Source organism: Nanorana parkeri, unplaced genomic scaffold (assembly GCF_000935625.1).
Source record: "Nanorana parkeri isolate BGI_ZX_2015 unplaced genomic scaffold, ASM93562v1 scaffold452, whole genome shotgun sequence".
Classification (NCBI taxonomy): Eukaryota; Metazoa; Chordata; class Amphibia; order Anura; family Dicroglossidae; genus Nanorana; species Nanorana parkeri.
The window spans coordinates 404,551-423,496 of NW_017306720.1; the positions used below are offsets into that span (position 1 = coordinate 404,551).

At 43.3% G+C, this 18,946-nt stretch overlaps 1 protein-coding gene across 1 annotated transcript in view; it reads right to left on the minus strand.

Moving 5' to 3' along the window:
* The window catches only part of UBXN7 (UBX domain protein 7), a 32,119-nt gene that overhangs the window by 3,274 nt on the left and 9,899 nt on the right, over positions 1-18,946 (minus strand). The window contains exons 4-9 of the mRNA XM_018560375.1: positions 18,714-18,779; positions 17,044-17,156; positions 7,857-8,003; positions 6,923-7,013; positions 6,712-6,839; positions 3,804-4,239 (exon numbers count right to left, since the gene is read on the minus strand). Of these exons, the coding sequence (XP_018415877.1) occupies positions 3,804-4,239; positions 6,712-6,839; positions 6,923-7,013; positions 7,857-8,003; positions 17,044-17,156; positions 18,714-18,779 (981 nt within the window). The remainder of the gene's footprint in view (positions 1-3,803; positions 4,240-6,711; positions 6,840-6,922; positions 7,014-7,856; positions 8,004-17,043; positions 17,157-18,713; positions 18,780-18,946) is intronic.

An 18,946-nucleotide genomic window follows, 5' to 3' on the forward strand; every position in this document is an offset into this window, starting at 1 on the left:
GTTCCTGCGCCCCCCCCCCCCTCCCCCTTTTTCCCTGATTAACGTGCAATTCAAAAAGTTCTCAAATCAAGAAATATCACTGGGTCTCCCTGTTGGTCTTTGCTCTGTAGTATCATTGTGATTGGTTAGAAGGGACAGCAGGCTCCTGTAAAAGTCACAGCACCCTACCTAGAATCTGAGAATCTGCTTTCAAGAGCTCTCCCAAGCAGTGGGCTGGCTCTTGGGAGATTTTTATATAAATGATGGCTGCATTGATGGGTGTCCCCCTGTCATTGTACTGCCAAACCAACTCTAACAGAGTGAAAACAAGCAACTGATCAACAGATAGCACAGTTAAATGAAACTTTGCTTATGCTAGCACCAGTCACAGAGCAGAGGAGTTACTGGACAGATTGCTTTTACATACAGCCCGCCCAAGCGAACGACCCACAAATGATGCGGGGCAAAAAAAGATCACACCTACAGGCTGCTGTAAACAAAGCTAGCAGGGTCTTGTCCTGTATTAAAAAGGGGATCTATTGCAGGGACAAGTCTATAATTTTGCCACTTTATAGATCATTGGTTCGACCTCATCTGGAGTACGCGGTCCAGTTCTGGTCACCAGTACTAAGAAAAGATGTCCTTGAGTTGGAAAAAGTCCAGCGAAGGGCAACCAAACTAATTAGGGGTATGGAGGACCAGAGCTACGAGACGAGGCTACTAAATTTAAACATGTTCACATTAGAGGTGAGGAGATTAAGGGGGGATATGATTTCCATGTACAAAATGTTTAATGGTGGTAGCAACATTAGCGATAAACTGTTTAAAATTAACTCCGTTACAAAAACTAGAGGCCATCACCTAAAATTGATGGAAAAAAAATTCCAGCACAAGGGGCGAAGGGGGTTCTTCACAGTAAGATCAGTTAGGGTCTGGAACTCACTGCCACAGGCGGTGATTTCAGCAAATAATGTGGAATTGTTCAAGAAACTTTTGGACGATTTCTTAAGGGACCGTAATATACAGGGGTACAGGTAATATACAGGGGTACAGGTACTCCTAGAATGAGATCCTAATAGGTTGGACTTGATGGACTAATGTCTTTATTCAAACTCAAATACTATGTAACTATGTAACTATCATACCCACACACGATGGATAGCAAACATTACTGACAGGGCGAGTCATTCAAACTGGAAATGAGGAGGGCTCAAAATAGCTGCTGCAGCATCGAAAGATTGTATTGTGGAGATGACGGCGTGCATGGAATTGAGAGTAATACATTTTAACACAGGAAAGGACTTGCTACAATTGTGGGGAAAAAGGTAAGGCTGGAGTAAAGTTTAAACACAAATATGACAAGCGGAGGTAAGTAGTAAGAACCTAATTCCATAAATATCTTTCTGTAGTACAGGCCAATCCTTGAACACTCAAATAGTCCATATGTAATGCCTTGATGCAAGCGTGGACAGCACCATTTCTTGTGCATGTTCATGTTAGTTCACTAAAACTGCATACAAGCTCTAGTATCCTGGTATAAAATCTTATGTGACAAGAATAACAGGATTTTTCTTGCCTGTAAAATTTGACTGGGTTATGCAGCTACTGTCAGGTGACTGGGCACTAGTAAATCAAAGCTACAGGTCAGCCCAGCATAACCCCGCCGACTCCCAGGCTGCCTCACTTTTGTAGCAAGCTGTACAGAGTGGATCAAAGAATACAGAGAGTCGTGTACCCTGTGATGTACTCTAAGAAACAGAAAATTACAGGTAAGATTACAATCCTGTTTTCTTGATCACACATCACTGGACACAGGAAGTCCAATTCTTAGACCACTGGGATGTTCAATAGCAGTCCACCAGAGGGGCCGGCAAAACACAGAAAACAGTGGCCAACAGGCCCAAGGAGAAACAACCCCAGCAGGGAAGAAATAGAACAGAGAAGCGCACAAGGACTACAGGGTCGCCTGAATAACCTTCCGGACAAAACTGGCATCTGCAGAGGTGTGAACATCTACCTGGTAGAACATAACAAAAGTGTGCACCAAGGAAAAGGTGTTTACAGATCTGGGAAATAGAAACTTAGTGCTGAAAAGCCCAAAAAGCAAAAACACTTCTTGTGGAATGTGCGGTGACCGAAAATGGAGAAACTTCTTTGAGCTTGGTGGCCTGCCAGATGGTCTGATGGATCCCACCTAGCAATGGTGGAGCGGGAATCAGGTTGTCCCATATGGTGATCTACAGAAATAACAACCATGGAGTCAGACCTGCAAATAGCAGGAGTTTCAGAGAGGTAAACTCTCACTGCCCAAACTGTGTCTAAACAGAGAAGGGACATTTCTTTAGGATGTTTTGGAGCAGGACACAAGGATTATATCACGATGTCCTGGTGAAGGTGGAAGGCAGAGACCACCTTACGGAGTAAGGAAGCCTTAGGTCTCAGCAAAACGTTATTCTTACAGATGACCAGAAAGGGCTCCTCTGGACATCAAGATGCAAATTCAGAAACATGTCACCAGAAGTGATGGTTATGAAAAAGGCCACCCTGCAAGTAAGCAAAGGAAGAGAAATCTCTCTTTGATCCTTTCAAAAGGGCTTCTTCTCAAGAGTCGAGAGAATAAGATTGAGGTCCCACTGAGTGACCGGAGAACAAACAGGGTGAACAACATGTGCCACTGCCTGCACAGATGATAGAAAATCTGAGGCGTGTGACACAGAGGGAGCCAAGGAGGACCCAAACGCTAGCAGCAGAGGGGACAGGGAGCTCAGCTTGGGACTGAAAGAAATTAAGTCCACAGAGGGAAGCAGAACTCCGTGCAAGAGCCGTGATCCGGCTGTGTGGCCCCCATGCCCCCTCCCCAGTAACCCTGCAACTATGATCCAACATGTCTGATACCCTACAAAACTCATTGCCAGCTTTGAGAGGGTGCAGTGTATCCAGGCATTGTAGACAAGGTGGCACGGGATAAGGAGTGCTGTGTGGTGGTGTGGCGACAAATTACGGTCACATGTGCAGTAAACTACCCGGGACGAGGCTGTTCTCAGCTTCTAGGTTGCAAGGGAACCTGATCACACCAATCTTAACTTTTTAAAGCTGAACACTTCCTTAAAGCACAATTCTAAGTGTGTGCTGGAGCCTCAAATTTAACCTATTAGGAGACTGGGGCTAGCATCTAGGGGGCATTGTTGCAGCTTACTTGAGAGGTTTTAGATCCTTACCACAGATGTGGCAGCGGTCAGGGAGGACATGCCATCTAGTCTTCATAACTGGCATATACTTATTCTGGAATAAACTCTCCCTTCAGTGGGGTCTTCAGGGTGAGGCCTCCATAGAAGGACCACGGCCCTGGACCTGTAAAGCATCCTGCGGCTAATCACACGCTACACAAAGTGCCAAAGAGGACGGCAAACAGAGTCCAGTGATTGAGCATAATACAGGCTAGCCCGGCATCTTCCTTCTGGTGGGGTCTGGGTGCGGTCCATCAAGGCTCTGCTGAGAAGAAAACCTATCTGGATAGCTGCTGGAGGAGGCACAGTGGTTTAGAGCAATATTAAGGTAACTGGCTTGAAGAAAAAAACTAGTGGAAACAAGTGAAAAACAAAACGGACTACTTCTCAGAGCTGAGAGATGCCCATCTCCAAAGGACACTAGCAAAAAACTGCAGTAGGCTGGTAGTGGGTGAGGTTTTGCAGGGCTGGCTCACAGCTTTAATTGATTTGCTAGTGCCTATCTACCGGACGGTAGCTACATAACCCAGTGGTCTAAAAATGAATCTCCTTGTGTCCTGTAATGTACAATCAAGAAAATAGGTGTTCAGTACTCACCATTATTATCAGGACAATCTCCTGCATGGTCAGGATCCCTGCTATGTTCTTCTGTACAAGATTGATCCAGAGATTTGGTAGGGGTTTCTAGGGGTGCTTGCTGGCTTAAAACGTCTGGTTCCACTGTGGCATCTTCTATAGGTTCTGACGGCTCCTCCTCCTCTCTGTGATTGGCGTTTTTAGATGTGGCCTTCTTAGCTTTACTGGTGCAAGTCTCTGGCTCTGGCAATGTTTCCACAGGCCTATCGTCTTCATCCTCGTGGTCAGAACCACATACAGAGATAAATTCTTCACTACCAGAGTATAGCTCAGGGTCTGACTCCTCCTCGTATTGAGAAGTTTTCTTTGTTGTCGTAGAGTCAAAGTGGGTTTCCTGCAGAGATGCACGTATTGCTGCTTCTAGTTGGCTGTCTTCACTGGCATCTATAAGGCTCTCCTAGAAGGGGTCAAACCAGTCAAATTAAGAAACTAGAAAACAATTCTACATAAAATAAAATCTTCATAAAAGCAGGGCACTAGTGTGATACTGGAATGATTTCATAACTTTACCTAGCCCACACACATCTGTTGCCCCTCACTCAGTTACTATGGCCAGATGCTTTTACATCTAGATGTGCCTACTAATAGGTTTGGATTCTTTCATCTGACAATTGAATAGGTCCAGTGAAGACAAATTGAACCACCAGGCTGCTACACTTCTATAGGGTTGTACAGGGTTGAAATCAGTTATGTCTTGAGAAACTGGTCTCTCTACAAAAACAGTCGGAGGTAGTTTTGCAATAGGGGGAAATAAAATAATCAATTTCAAAGTGTATTTTCACTTTTGCAGTCAAATTTGAGAAAACCCCACTATAAGTTAGTTGCAATGTTCCTATTCACAAAGCATACCGAAAAACATATTTTTAAAAAATATTTCTTACCTTTTAGATGTTTGTTGCAGCAGGCAACATGGCTGAATCCAAGTTTTTCTGAGCGCCGTCAAAGTGATCTGTCCATATAGAAAGGCTTAGGACTGATATTTGTGGATTGTTGTTTTTTTTCTTGGCTTTTAATCCTTTAAAGAAGAACTACTGGGAGAGTAAAATATACTCTTCCAATAGTTTGAGCTGGTGTGAGACACTGCTGTATAGCTTGAGAACTGAGCAAATCACAAACCAGCTCAGCTCATGGCTTCTCCCTGTAGAGAGCGGTGACTGTCAGTCACCACTCCCCAAAGGGATGCCCCCTTCCCTTCGTTCCTCCAGCACTCATTGGAGGGACAGACAGGGGAGAGGGCGGGCACAGCTGGCTCTGCCTATGGAGAGGTAGAACCAGCTGTCAATTAGGCATTGACAGTAATTCCGGGATCTTTCTGGCCTGCAGCATGCCTCTGCGCTGTCAGGATAGCGTGGCCAGTAGCCCTCTATATGCTGAGTTTGGGTCACAGTAGTACATTAGTAAGTGTACTCTTGTGACTCAAATGAGATCTCCGTTAGGACAGGCAGTGTTCAAATCTACTTCCAAATGATAACAAAATGAGCAAGCACAGCACAGGCAGGGTTAGCAAACCCCTCAAAACACCTCCTAATGTTACAAAGATGGAGAAGCAAGTTATTTTAACCCTTAAGAAGCCAAGGAACCCTTATCCAATTTAAACTGCAAGAAGCACTTTTTTTTTTTAGCTTATGCTATGCAAATAGGAACATGTAACACATAAAGTAGGCGTCATCTCAATTTGGGGCCAGATTTACTCTCCCTGCCACCCCAAGGCCAGGTTCCGCAATATGCCCCCCCCCGGCCTTCCCATCAATGGAGAATGGCAACCAAATGGCAGGGCGGTGGGGTTAGTTTCAATTTTTTTTTACTGTTTCTTTCTTTTAAACTTTATCACTTTTTCTATTTAATTATTTCTTGTGATTTTTTTTAATTTTTATTTATTTAACCTCTAACCTCAGACTCGCATCAGCGGGTTGCCATCTCCAGGCGGCATTTTTTTCCTGCGCGCGCACACGGGCAGGAAAGACCCGCTCGTTACTACAGCCGTTAACGGCTGATCTGGAGGTTCTCTTTATTGACCCTGTCACCTCCAATACAGGAGTTGTAGCACAGCACTGTGCTGGAACTCCTGTGACAGGTGAGAGAGGCAGAGCACAGCTCTCCCCTCTCACTGTCTACACGGAGCGGCAGGGTTAGTTTTAACCCTGCCGCTCTGCTCGCCGCAGTGAGGAGAGACTCGGTGGCGGAGCGTAGAGAGGCAAGTGCCGGGGGGAAGGGAGGAGGACAGGCTGCAGACTTATTATATGTGATCTCGGCGACATCGCCGAGATCACATGTAAACGAACAATCGGCTTCCCTCACTCTACATTTAGTCCTGCTTTTGCAAAGCAGGACTAACTGTAGAGAGGGCAACTTACCGCCCGGCACTTCCCCACAAAGACACCGCTACCGCCCCTCTGCGCCCTGCCGCCCCGAGGCCGGGTGGCCTTGTGGGGGAATCCGAGCCTGCTAATAAGCCAAAAATAAAAAGAGCCAACTTAAGAACAATTTAAATCCATTGTTTAATTGGCCATTATTCTATCTTGAGTGGAAAGAGGCAAGGTGCCATTCTGGCAGTAATAGAGACATGTCTACTGGCATACTGTTCAGCATTACTATGGAGAATCCACACGAGGATGCAGGACACAAATCCGCTATTATCTGACCTCCATTTAATCAGGCATAGGAGTAAAAAAGGGAACTCGGGGTGAGGACAAGCTGTTTATTTCACATTCAACTACTTTGGTCTTAAGTTTAATCCTTTGACAGTCGTATGGTTGGCAGCCAAGGACAACACTAACTAAACTTTGTTCCAGTACATGCAGTATAAGAAAAATGAACCTTCAAGCTATATACGACAATGAAATGAAAAGTACAATGTCTTCCTACTTACAGAACGCGGTCGCTTCTTAGGTGGACTGCTGGAGAGACCATCAAGCTGGCCATGCTCCCCTAAAAATCCAGTAACTTGCTCCAAGAAGGAACTCACATCTAATTTTTGCCACTCAACCATCTTCTGACCTATTCACAAGTAAAACGGCAGTTAGGGAGAGCATGAAGAAACCAATCACAAAGAGCAAAGTGAGCTCCCCAATCAGACTTACCTGTGCGAGGGTCCAGAATAGAAACATATGGGAAATCGGATAACTTGTAGAACTGAATATACCTCTGTCCTTCTTCACTGTCATGATATACCTGTGCAATCAAAGCATAGGACATCGTAATTGAAACACCAGAAAATATAAAACAAAACCATAACCAAAGCATATGAAACAAAGTGTTTATTATAAAGTGTGGTCACTACTGGCTTTAGCCAGGATAATTTGCTTACAATGAGGTTACTCCTTTTCTGGATCCTTAGAGGACCTCACTGCTGGACAGCCACACACAGGCCGTGACGTGGACACCTGATAAAGAACCCCACCAGGAGTAAGCAGAAAATGCAGCTATGGACAGGAGTGTCTCCTGACTGTGGCTTTAAGTATAAAGGGAATTACTTTTTTCAATCCAGCGATCGGTTAGAGGGGAGTGGGAGAGAAGGGTAGGTGGGGGGGTTAACTTTATCCCGGAGATGTGTTTTAATCACCTGTAATCGGATTTAGCCGGAGGACAATGCAATCTCTTCATCCAAGATATGAAGGATTTTTGTTTTTCACATTTAAAAAAAATTTGCTTCTCGGCCTTTTGGCTAAGATCAAGTGTAGTATCTGGTCTTATCAGTTTAATATCTGATACGTCCCCTATCTGGTGACCATATATTAAATGGATTTTTAGAACAGGGAGATGGAAGAAGAGCTTGCTCTGTCCACTCCACGCATCGATCTGGTATTGCAGTATCTCCAGGACCGGTGCACCAAAAGAGAAAATATAAAAAAAAAAAAAATGTGACTCTACAGCCAAGTCAAAGACTGTGTTTAATTTGGTCCTGTTATACTTGCCGAGTCAATTTTCTGATTACAGTTATGTACACTAGTCATTACAAATATAAATGATTATAATAACAATATAGATAATACGAATTAGTGGGAGATCATCTACCTGCCAGAAGATGAAATGTTCACGTATTAAAGACTTTACATTGTCATTACTCCATATATCCCGATTCAAGCACTGGCAGGCAAAGTCCTGCACATTCTGTATGTTAATCATCAGCCATTTGTTCTTTAGTTGTCCACATTCCTTGGCCTGTAGGTTATAAAACAAAAGAAAATGGCAAATACGTATTTTAGACATGCATTGTTAACCTAGCGATACAAACATACCCAAGCTACCCTACAAAATATCTAAATACACAAACGAGAGCGATGAAACTGAGTGCTAGGTGGTAAAGTGGTAGAAGCCTACATAGCCATCACCTGGTCAGTCCATAAAAACAAAAAAAAACACGCACACAAAGATCTGCATCACTGGAATCCCTTTAGGTTACAAAGAGACTTTGAAAGTATCTCACTAAAAATGGAACTTCTGTTGCAGGGGATGTCTGCTATGGACTCCAGCTCTGTGCAGAATTCTGGGAACAACAATTAGTCTGTCAAATGAGCAGGAAATTAGATTTCTAGGGACCTTCTGGGCACCCAGTATATAGACCACCCCTAGTATGCTGCAATTGAAAATGACATTTAATGTTGTTTTAGGTCATAGCTGGATACAGATTAAAATGAAAATGTAATATATTGCAGCCCACTAGTTCTTAGATTTAGAAGCTAAGAATATTTTCCGTAAACACACAAAAATACCCGTTGATCTTGCCAGAAATTCTTTGCCCTTGTCATTTTGTGTGAATTATTATAAATTTAGGATTTATATAGCGCCAACAGTTTGAGCAGCGCTTTACAAAATTGAGGGAGACATTACAATAACAATACCATTTCAGTACAGGAGGTAGGAGGACCCTGCTCGTGAGAGCTTACAATCTAGTAGGAGGGGCAAGTGATACAAAAGGTAATAATTCTGAGGGATGAGTTAATAAAATCAAGGTGGTCTGTCGCCCACCTTGACTGCCTTTAGTTGTTCCCCTAAAGACTCATCTCTTCAGGGAAGCCTATCCCACCTCAACCTAACCGCTCAACCATCACATTCTCAAACAATTCATCCCCACACAGCTCCCTCCTCATGTATCACTTCCCCCTCAATTTTAGATTGTAAGCCCTCACGGGCAGGGCCCTCCTTACCATCTTGTCTTGAATTGTGTTGTAATTGTAATGTCTTCCTTATATTGTAAAGCGCTGCGCAAACTGTTGGCGCTATATAAATCCTGTATAATAATAATAAATAAAAGTACTGTTATATCGAGGTGGAATAGGCCTCCCTGAAAAGATGAGTTTTCAAGGATCGCCTAAAAGGTGGACAGAGTAGGAGATAGGCGGACAGATTGGGATAGGGTGTTCCAGAGGTTGGGAGACACTCTGGAAAAGTCCTGGAGGCGAGCATGCGAGGAGGTGATGAGAGCTGGAGAGCAAGAGGTCCTGGGAGGAGCAAAAGGGGGCGGTTTGGGTGATATTTTGAGATGAGGTGGGTGATGTGGGATTGGGCGGATTTGTAGATGACTTTGTATGTTATTGTTAGTATTTTGAATTTTATAGATTGGAGAAGTGGGAGCCAGTAGAGCAATTGGCAGAGGGGGGGTGGCGGACACTGATCGTTTGGTAAGGTGGATGAATCTGGCAGCAGCGTTCATAAGGGACTGAAGGAGGGATAGCCTGCTTAGTGGTAGGCCAACAAGGAGGGAATTACAGTAGTATGAATTGAAAGCACAAACCATTTTCTCTGCCTTCCAAACTATCTTCTGAAAACTACTAAATCTGGCCCCCGCCTCCATGTAAAGGAGATGGAGAGGAGGATGTGTTCGTAGTCTAAAGCAGGAGAGAAGCTTAGGTTGATAACACTTCATTTCCAGCCCTCCCCTCATGCCAAGGTCCTAGGTGTCATCCTTGACTCGGTCCTCACCTTTCTTCCCCACATCCAATCACTATCCAAATCCTGCCGCCTTCACCTTCGTAACATCTCCAAAATACGCCCCTTCCTCACCAATGAAATCACAAAATTACTCATCCGCTCACTTGTTATCTCTCGTCTTGACTATTGCAACTCCCTCCTCATTGGCCTTCAACTACACAGGCTATCCTCCCTTACACATTTCTATAAGTGTGTTACAAATGTGTAGTTAGCCATTTGGCTGGAATCACCCTTTAAAAACAGGCTTCCAAAGAGTAACTTAAATATAAAAATAAATCATAGTCATTTTGTTGTTTTCAAGTGTATTAGTGAATACTAGAAATGCACCGATACCGAGTATATGGGCGGGTACTCACCCAAATGCTCCGATACTTATCCTGATACTGGAACTTGGTCAGAGGGAGATGTCCAGCCAATTATCATTGAGCCAGCCAAACTGCATGGAGACAGCTTCCCGGCCAAACAGGAAGCCGGGCAGCGGGTAATGACCCGCCTCCCTGATTGGCCGGGAAGCCGGCTCCATGCGGATTGGCTGGGAAGCTGGCTTCTAGGCCAAACAGCATGGAGCTGGCCAAACTGCATGGAGCCGGCTTAACGGGCAGTCAAGAAGCCAGGCGCAGGTAATGACACGCTGCCCGGCTTCCCGATTGCCTGGAAAGCCGTCTCCATGCTACCAGAAGTATCAGTATCGGTACTGGCGACTACCAAAAGATAAATATTGGTACTCAATACCGGAAAACCGGTGCATCCCTAGTGAACACCACTGGCCCTGCTTGGACATGATGAGGCCCTTCAACAAAAATCGATCATTAGATTGACTTTTGCTGAAGGGACATGATGGAAAATCATCAGCTGAAGGATGCTTGCATCTGCAAGCACTGCTCAGGTATTCCAACAGCGGACAGTGTTCAAATCTAGTTTACAACTGATGAATGAAATTAAATCTGACAGCACAGTGCAGACAGGGAACAACTTCCCACAGCCCCCCTAACATTTTATAAGGGGGAAGCTAGCTAGAATAAAGTAAAGCCTTAAAAACGTACGCAGACATTCTTAAACTTATTTTAAAGTGATATTAAAGTCAAAAGGATTTTAAGCTATTTTAAATGCTGATTAAATCACTTACAATGAATGCTGCTCCTTGATGTTTAAAAGTTTGAGTTTCCTGCAGGTTCAGCTGATCCCCTGAGCAATGGTCCTGATATCCTGTTTCAGAATGACTCCTTTCTCAAGCAGAGCGTTATAGAGTCACCCTTATGTGTGCTAGTAAGCCGTGTGTCTCCACAGACAAAGCAAATCAAGCTACTTCCCTCCCCCCTTGCCCCCTCAGCTCCAAGCTAGTAGAGGAACAGTTGCTGAAGTCTGCACTGTGCTTTGTGATCATGTACTGAACTAGAAGTTTAGGGAAGCTGAGCTGAGAGACTTGGAAGCAGCTGTTCAGAAACATGATGAATGTGTGTGGGCAAAAATGTAAAGCATTGCTTTGCTGGGCAATGTATATTTGTTTGATCTGGATTCATTATCGAAATAAAGTTTGAGAGTTTAATACTACTTTAAGTTATGCTATGTCAATGAGGACATATAACAAATACAAAATAAGTGTTATCTGAATTTGGCTACAAAAGTGGAACAACACTTTACAGTGAACCTGTGGGCCAGGCTAGGGACATTCAAGTATTTTACATCATTTTAACACGCATAAGGCGAGTTAAACGATCTTTAACTCATTTTCTGCCAAGGCTTTTTTTGCTCACGTTATAATCCACACTTTAGGCCTGAAAATTACTTAAACATTTTATATATATTTCTTGGAGGTGGGGAGATCAGGGGGTGCCAATGTCATGGTAGAAGGACTTTGATAGTAGAAGTGCAGGTATATCATCAGCTTGGATCATAGAATAGCAGGGAAGGACTAAACTTTAGCAGAGTGTTTCAGTCTGCTTAATTAGCGGGTAATTGAAGATAAGCCCAACTCACACTTTTCAGAGTTTACAGCTGACTTTGACTTCCAGGAAAATTTGAGTCCCGTCACTTGAAGTAATGGGTCACCTCTGGATTTCCTCTTCTAGCATATTATTTCTCCTTTTAAAAGGTGTTCTGAAATTAGAAAAATAACATGTGTAATAGCAAAACTGCCTATGCTATTATCATGTTTTTATTCTAATTCAGCACTCCTTAAAAGAAAGTACAAAGTCTCCCTACAAGCTGGCAGTTATATCTCTCATCGCAGAAATTGTACCTTAGGCTTTGCCTATCTAGATCATAACTCAATACGTCAACAAGCAGTCCTAGGAATGTCAATGGGACCCTGTCCGCTGCAATCAATGACCTGTAGCCTAAAGTCTGCACAACAAATGAAATACTGTTTAAAAAGAAATACATAGTACAACTGTAGAAAGTTTCAAACCTGCCGCTGAATATGAATTCCGTTCATTCTCTAAATGCCCCGTTGATGTGAGTGTTGGACAACATACTAGCCATTGCACACAGTGATTTTAAATCAAACAGCAGCTGCTACCCTCAGATGTAACGCTTGCCAAAAGACTGCAGTAACCTTTTTTGTACATGAATACTGTGTAGTTTTGGATTACTTAAATCAGCAACTATAGGGAGTATAACACATCTGTCAGTTTTGTGTATAAGAACAACCCAGCATGTTCCTTCCACAGCTTCCAGGAAAAGCTAATCATTTTAGTAAATAATATAATTGTCATACTGGGAGAATATCTCCAAACCTTTTTTTAGAATACTTTGGTATACTATAACAAGAAACCAGTGTGTGATATATAAAATTCTGATGGCTTAAGTATAGTCGCAGAGTATAGCCTTTAAAGGTAACGTGTCAGGTGCTTTTATTATTAAGGAACTCCTCCTCTGTGACCCAATCTTGTACACATGCTAAACGTAGGCCTCAACTTTAAGGTGCTGCAAAGCTTCAAGTTGAAGTAGAGTTACAGGTTCAGCATGTGTTCAAGATCGGGAGATATCTAGATGCACAAAGCAGGACTTTTGCGTTACTTGCAAAATCCTCTTTTTGAAGTACATCACAAGACACAAGCTTGGTAATTCTTAGACCACTGGGTAATGCTGCTACCTTCAGGTAATTGGACAATGGCAAAGCAAAGCTGTAAGGATAACCCTAAATAACCCTTCCCACAGCATGTCTTTTGTAGCAAATACAGGAGTAAACATCAACACATAATCGTATCCTGTGATGTACACCAAGAAAAGGATTTTATAAGCAAGACAAAAATCTTATTTTCTTTGTTGTACATCCCAGGACAAAGGCTTGGTAATTCCTAGACCACTGGGACATCCAAAAGTAGTGCAACCACAGGGTTGGGTTAAAGCAAAAAAGTCTAAAAGGCCCACAAAAAACAGCCAGAAAACGGGGCAGGCTGCACCAGTTACAGGGCTGCCTGAAAAACCTAACAACCCTAGCCGACATCCATTAAGTATCCACCTGGTAAAAGTTAGCAAACGCATGAACCAAGGACCAGGTGGCAACCTTCTACATCTGAGAAACCGAGGTCTGGTGCTGAAAAGCCTAGGAAGCACTGATTGATCATGTTGAATGCACCTTGACTAAAAAAGGGGGCTTCTTGCCCCTAAAGGTCATAAGCTGGAGTGAGAGGTTGTGAAATCCACCTAGCAAAAGTGGAATGAGAAGAAGACACCTGCCATCTACGGGGGTCCGTTTCAATGACAAACAAAGTCAGTTTGACAAAGGGGAGCAGTAGCAGAGAGGTATGTAGGCACCTCCCTGCACTACATCCAAACATTGGAATAAATCTCTTTAGGATGCTTAGGAGCTAGACATAATGAAGAAAAGACAAAGTCCTGGTAAAGGGAAAGGAAGAAACAACCTTAGGAAGGAAGGAGGCTTTAGGGCTCGAAACAACCTTGTACATGTGCAACACATGGAAGGTCTCTTTACAGGACAAGGCTGCCAAATAAGAATTGTGCATAGCCGAGGTAAAAGTGATTAGAAACACAACCTTATGAGTAAAGGGTAACCAAATGGATTTCCGTAATAGGCTCAAAGGGTGTTTCCTAAAGAGCTGATAAAACTGAGACTGAAGTCTCAATGGAGAGGAGAACATATAGGAGAAACTATATGAGCAACGCCCCGTAGAAAAGCCCTCACCAAAAAGTGAAAGGCCAGTGGCCTCTCGAAGAGAATTACCAAGGCAGAAATTTGATCTATGGTAGTACTCAAGGCTAAACGCTGGTCCAACATGGGCCGAATGAAAGACAGGATGTGCTCTACAAAGAAGTTTCTAGCCAAGCAAAATATGCTTTCCAAGTGCAATGGTAGCCCTTACAAGATGACTATTTAACAGCTTTCAAGAGTGTAGACATAAGAATCCAACAAGCCCCTGTTCCTCAGAACCGAGGGGTTCAACAGCCAGAGCGTGAACAAAGTGTTCAACAAAACCGCATGAGCGTGGGGAGGCAACAGCACCCTGGGCTCTATAGAAAAAAAAAAAGAGCTAGAAGCCCTGAATTACAGAGTCAGCACAAGGTCTCCCAGGCAGAGAGGCCCCATCCAAATCTTTGCCCTCCTGGTGGGCCTACCCCCCCAAGAGGGGTCTTAAGTGACAGGGCTCCAACCTCCTGATAAACCATGGCCCTTGACCTGTATAGCACCTTACAGCTAACTCAATGTGAGGCTCAAAGGCCAATGTAAGTAACCCATGTAGAAGCCAGAGCCCAGAGAGCTGGCCCCACATCTTCCATGTGGCATCTGGGTACAATCCCCCAAGACTCAACCAAGGAGCAAGCAATCTGGGAAAGCTGTAAACAAAAAAAAAGACAAAAAAACAGGAAACACTGCAGAGGCTATAGTGCAGCTGGACATTTGCTAGAAGAAATGTACCTGAAAAAAAATGGCAACAATAGTATAAGCCTCTCTCAGAGAGACACATCAATCAACTAAGAGCACTAGCCAAAAACTGCTGGGAGTGTGTGAGGGGTAATGCAGGGTTGTCTTTACAGATTTGCTTTGCCAGTGTCTAATCACCTGAAGGAAGCAGCATAAACCAGTGGTCTAAGAATTACCAAGTCTGTGTCCTGCGATGTACAATAAAGAAAGATTTCCTTGGGGAAAAAGGTACTTGGTGACATTTTGTGTCATGCAGTGACACAAAGAAAATCACCCTTGTGACAAGCTTCAAAAGATGGAGTGAAATTCACTAACTGCTGTGAGTCAAACTAGTTCTACAGAACAGATTAACTTGAAGCGACACTGAACAGGTTTAGCTTCACTGTCCTCACATGTGGCCCAAGTTAGAGAAGATCAACATCATCAGAGCTTTTTACATCTACTTTGTCTTCTGCTTTCCTAGATTTTATTGGCTGCTCTGTCCTTGTATATAATCTTTGTATATTAGGAGAAATGGCTCCTGGAATAACTCCTGGCCAAATTCTAGAAATGTAAAGAGATATAAAAAGGAAAGAAATCAAAGCATGCAGAAAAGTATGACTTGTTTTATAGGAAGCCGCACCCAAACTTAACAAAAAAAACAAGTTTATACTAAATGAGCAAATGGGTCACTGCAGTAAAGGTGGCGATCTTTGCTTAAATGTGGAGGTTTACTTTTAGAATTATAGTAAAAGGAGGGTTACCCAACTGGTTAATAAGAAATAGAATGGAAAACGGTTTGATTAATAAACGGAGGAAAAAAATATTTTTAGAAACATGGGAACATGCGAATCAAATGATTATTCTTCAGGCTTAAAATCAGAACACCAGGCAAAAAAAAGACAACTTACCCTTGCAGTGGTGCACGTTTTGTCCAGGGCGCTTAAATAAAGCTGTATTACTCACCTGATTCTCAGTCCCACAGTGGTCAGCGCTCAGCTCTCTGACCCGACCCCCCCCCCGCTTCAACTCCAGCTATGAAATGTCCCTCGGCAGCCTCGTGTCTAATGTAGGTCATCGGACCTCCATAAGACATGGCAACATCAGTGGTCCTTAGACAGCTGGAGCACGGGGGGGATGCAGCAACCGGTGTAGCAGTGTGGAGGGAGCCGGTGGGGCGGAAGATCAGGTGAGTAATTCTGCTTTGCTTGTGCCCCCTAGACAAAACGAGCGTTTAACCCTTGTATTGTATTGTGAGGGTACCCTTTCAATGTATTCTCTGTTCTGTAAGATTTTTTTAAAAAGTGCATATATACACATATTTCAATGCATTTTACAAGTGTTTCAATTCGCTCCTATGAAGGCTTAAAATGTTTCTAAAAGGCAGCATGCATGGGGCATTACCTCGCATGACCCTACTGCTGGGATCACACCAAGCATCAAGTTAATGCACACACATGCATGTGCATTAATGTGTCCTGAACAGGCTGCCAGCACAGCCAAAAAAAAAAAAAATCCCACCTGACCATTTTCTACCGAGAACAACTCACTTCAGGTGCAGTGCAAAAGTGCAATGCCGGCCTTAAAGTGCCAGTTGGCGAGAACAGGATCATTAGAAACAAATTACGTTTTTTATTGTCTGTGCACCAAGCCTAATATGTAAAACACTAAAAACTCTCAGCGCAAATTAGCCTTTTCTGTCAGTTCCCAAAATCTGACAGTTACATCAGGAAATAGTCATCTGAAATGGAGTATAACTGATTGCGGAGGGTATTTTATAAAAGTTAATTTTAGATACTTTGTATCAGTTTCATATCTGTCTAAGGGCTTGTTCACACCAAATGCAGACCAGATCTGCATGAGTTTCTTCTTTCAATTTTGACGCATCCGGGGGATTTTGTAAAAAAAAAAAATATTCATATATATCTATATATATATGTCTTAAAATGGGCTTTAAGTGCGTTCCAGGGCGTTTGCATGCGTTTTGGTGTGTCCCAGAGCAGAAAACTAGGGCATGCTGCAGTTTGTCCACATGCTCTAGGAGTGAACTCTCTGGTGTGAACTAGAGCCCAAAATACCATTGGAATACATTGGACGCTGTTTTGATCCGTTCTGTAACTGCTCTGCATCTGGCGTGAACTAGCCCTAAAGAGTTTCCTGCTAGCCAGTACCACCTCCCAGACTCCTTCACCGCACAAGAAATTACAGGCTGGTAACATTTGAACCAGAGCAACAGCAGCCAGATGAGCATTCTGAGCTTCTTCAGATACTCCAGCTCACATACAAAAATCATCCCATACAGCGATCCACTATGGTAGGGTCACATAGGAAATTTGGAGCAATTAAACCCATAAGTACAATACACAGAACAGCCAGATCTTCCCTTTATACAAACCATGGACATACCGTCTCAAAACTTCCTTTATGCATAAGATCTACAGGCGGTCGGAACAGGTCAGCCAATGTAGTTAGTTTTTTATCCACCACTCCTCCATTCCGCAGCTCCTGCTCCTGGCGAACTGCAATACCCAAATGTAAAATAGACACATTGATACGATTATGGAATAAGAAAACTGTCACTTCTACAAAGAGCGCTGATCAATGCAGCTCCAAAAATATTGCAGGAATGTGTAACACAAAGAAATAATAAAGTGAAAGATCGAGTTAAAAGCAGGAGAACAACCTTGAATCTAAACTATGTTATCATATTTTAAAAACAATAAATCAGACTTAACTGACTACTCAAATATGGCCAAAAAAAACACTATGGCAGGGGTAGGCAAACCTCAGGCCTCCAGCTGTGGAGAAACTACAAATCCAATCATGCATCTGCCTTAGGGAGTCGTGCCTGTGGATGTCAGGGTCTTGCGATTCCTAATGGCATTTGTCGTTGCACCACAGCTTGAGGGCCAGAGCTTGACTACCTCCTGCACTCTAGGTTTTAAAAAGGATTGGTAGGGTAATGAAATAGCTCCAAAATCATACAAATAAAAGATTTAAATACCATACACTTTATTTTAGCAGTAATAATGTAGAACTGGTATTTTAATTGTTTATTCAAACCTATAGTGCTGAGTCTAAAAGGTATTATCTATCCTGTAACTTGCACAAGGAGGGCCTAGTCCACTTTTAGCAAATAGCAAAGAAGCCAGAAAATTGTAATCTTTCTTGTCCACAACACTTATAACATTTAACAGTCATCTGCTTAACCACTGCAACAGTCATCTGCTTAACCACTGCAACAGTCATCTGCTTAACCACTGCAACAGTCATCTGCTTAACCACTGCAACAGTCATCTGCTTAACCACTGCTTAACCGTGTGCATAAACAGCCAGCAGTAATAGCAGATGATGCAAGCCCCTGCTGATGAATGGCTGAATCTTCTATGCATTATGTGTGGCTGTATTAATGGATGATGAGACTGAACGTATGGAGCATTCGGGTTCAGTAGCCAAGGCTCCAAGCTCACTCTCCTGATGGACTACAATCTCAATACAAATTAGTAGGGATGCACTGAAACCGGTTTTTCAGTATCGAGTACCGATATTCTTTTTCCGGCACTCGCCAATACCGAATACCCATACCGGAAGTCCCATGGAGCCGGTTCCCCGGCCAATCAGGAAGCTAGGCGACGAGTCATTACACACTGCCTGGCTTCGTGATTGGCCGGGAAGTCGGCTCCATTCTCCCTTGTCACCAAGTGACGATGGAGCGTGGAGCCGGCTTCCTGCACCAATCAAGAGGCCGGGCAGCGTGTAATGACTCACTGGCCAGTTTCCCGATACTGGAAGTTCGGGTATTGGGCTAGGCATCGACTTTTCAGAAAGACGGACAACTGAGGAAGAAAGAGGGACAGAAGGATATGGTAACAAAAGAGGGACAGTTGGGAGGTATGAAGACATGAAAGATTAAAGTGACACGAAACTCAGGAGCTAAATCTTAAATACAAATTAGTAAAATAAACATGAGATTGCAGTCCATCACGGGAGCGAGCTTGGAGGGGTGCCTACTTTACAGCACACACAGGGACCACGGGGAACACAAATACCTGCAATAACTACAATCAGTTACTTACTGGTCTCCGTCTGAAAATCCCGGAAGCCATCAAATATTGAACGTGCTGGTCTTCGCCTTTTAGGAGCTGATTTGAAAACATAAAATGAAAATATATCGGCTTGGTGTCCTTCTCAGATGCAGATCACCAAGAAAGCAAATATAGTAATAGAAAGAATTGAATTGTATTCCATTCAAAAGGGGCCACAGAACAGGGTTACTAGTTAGTAGCAGCAGTTTTATAGCATAACTAGT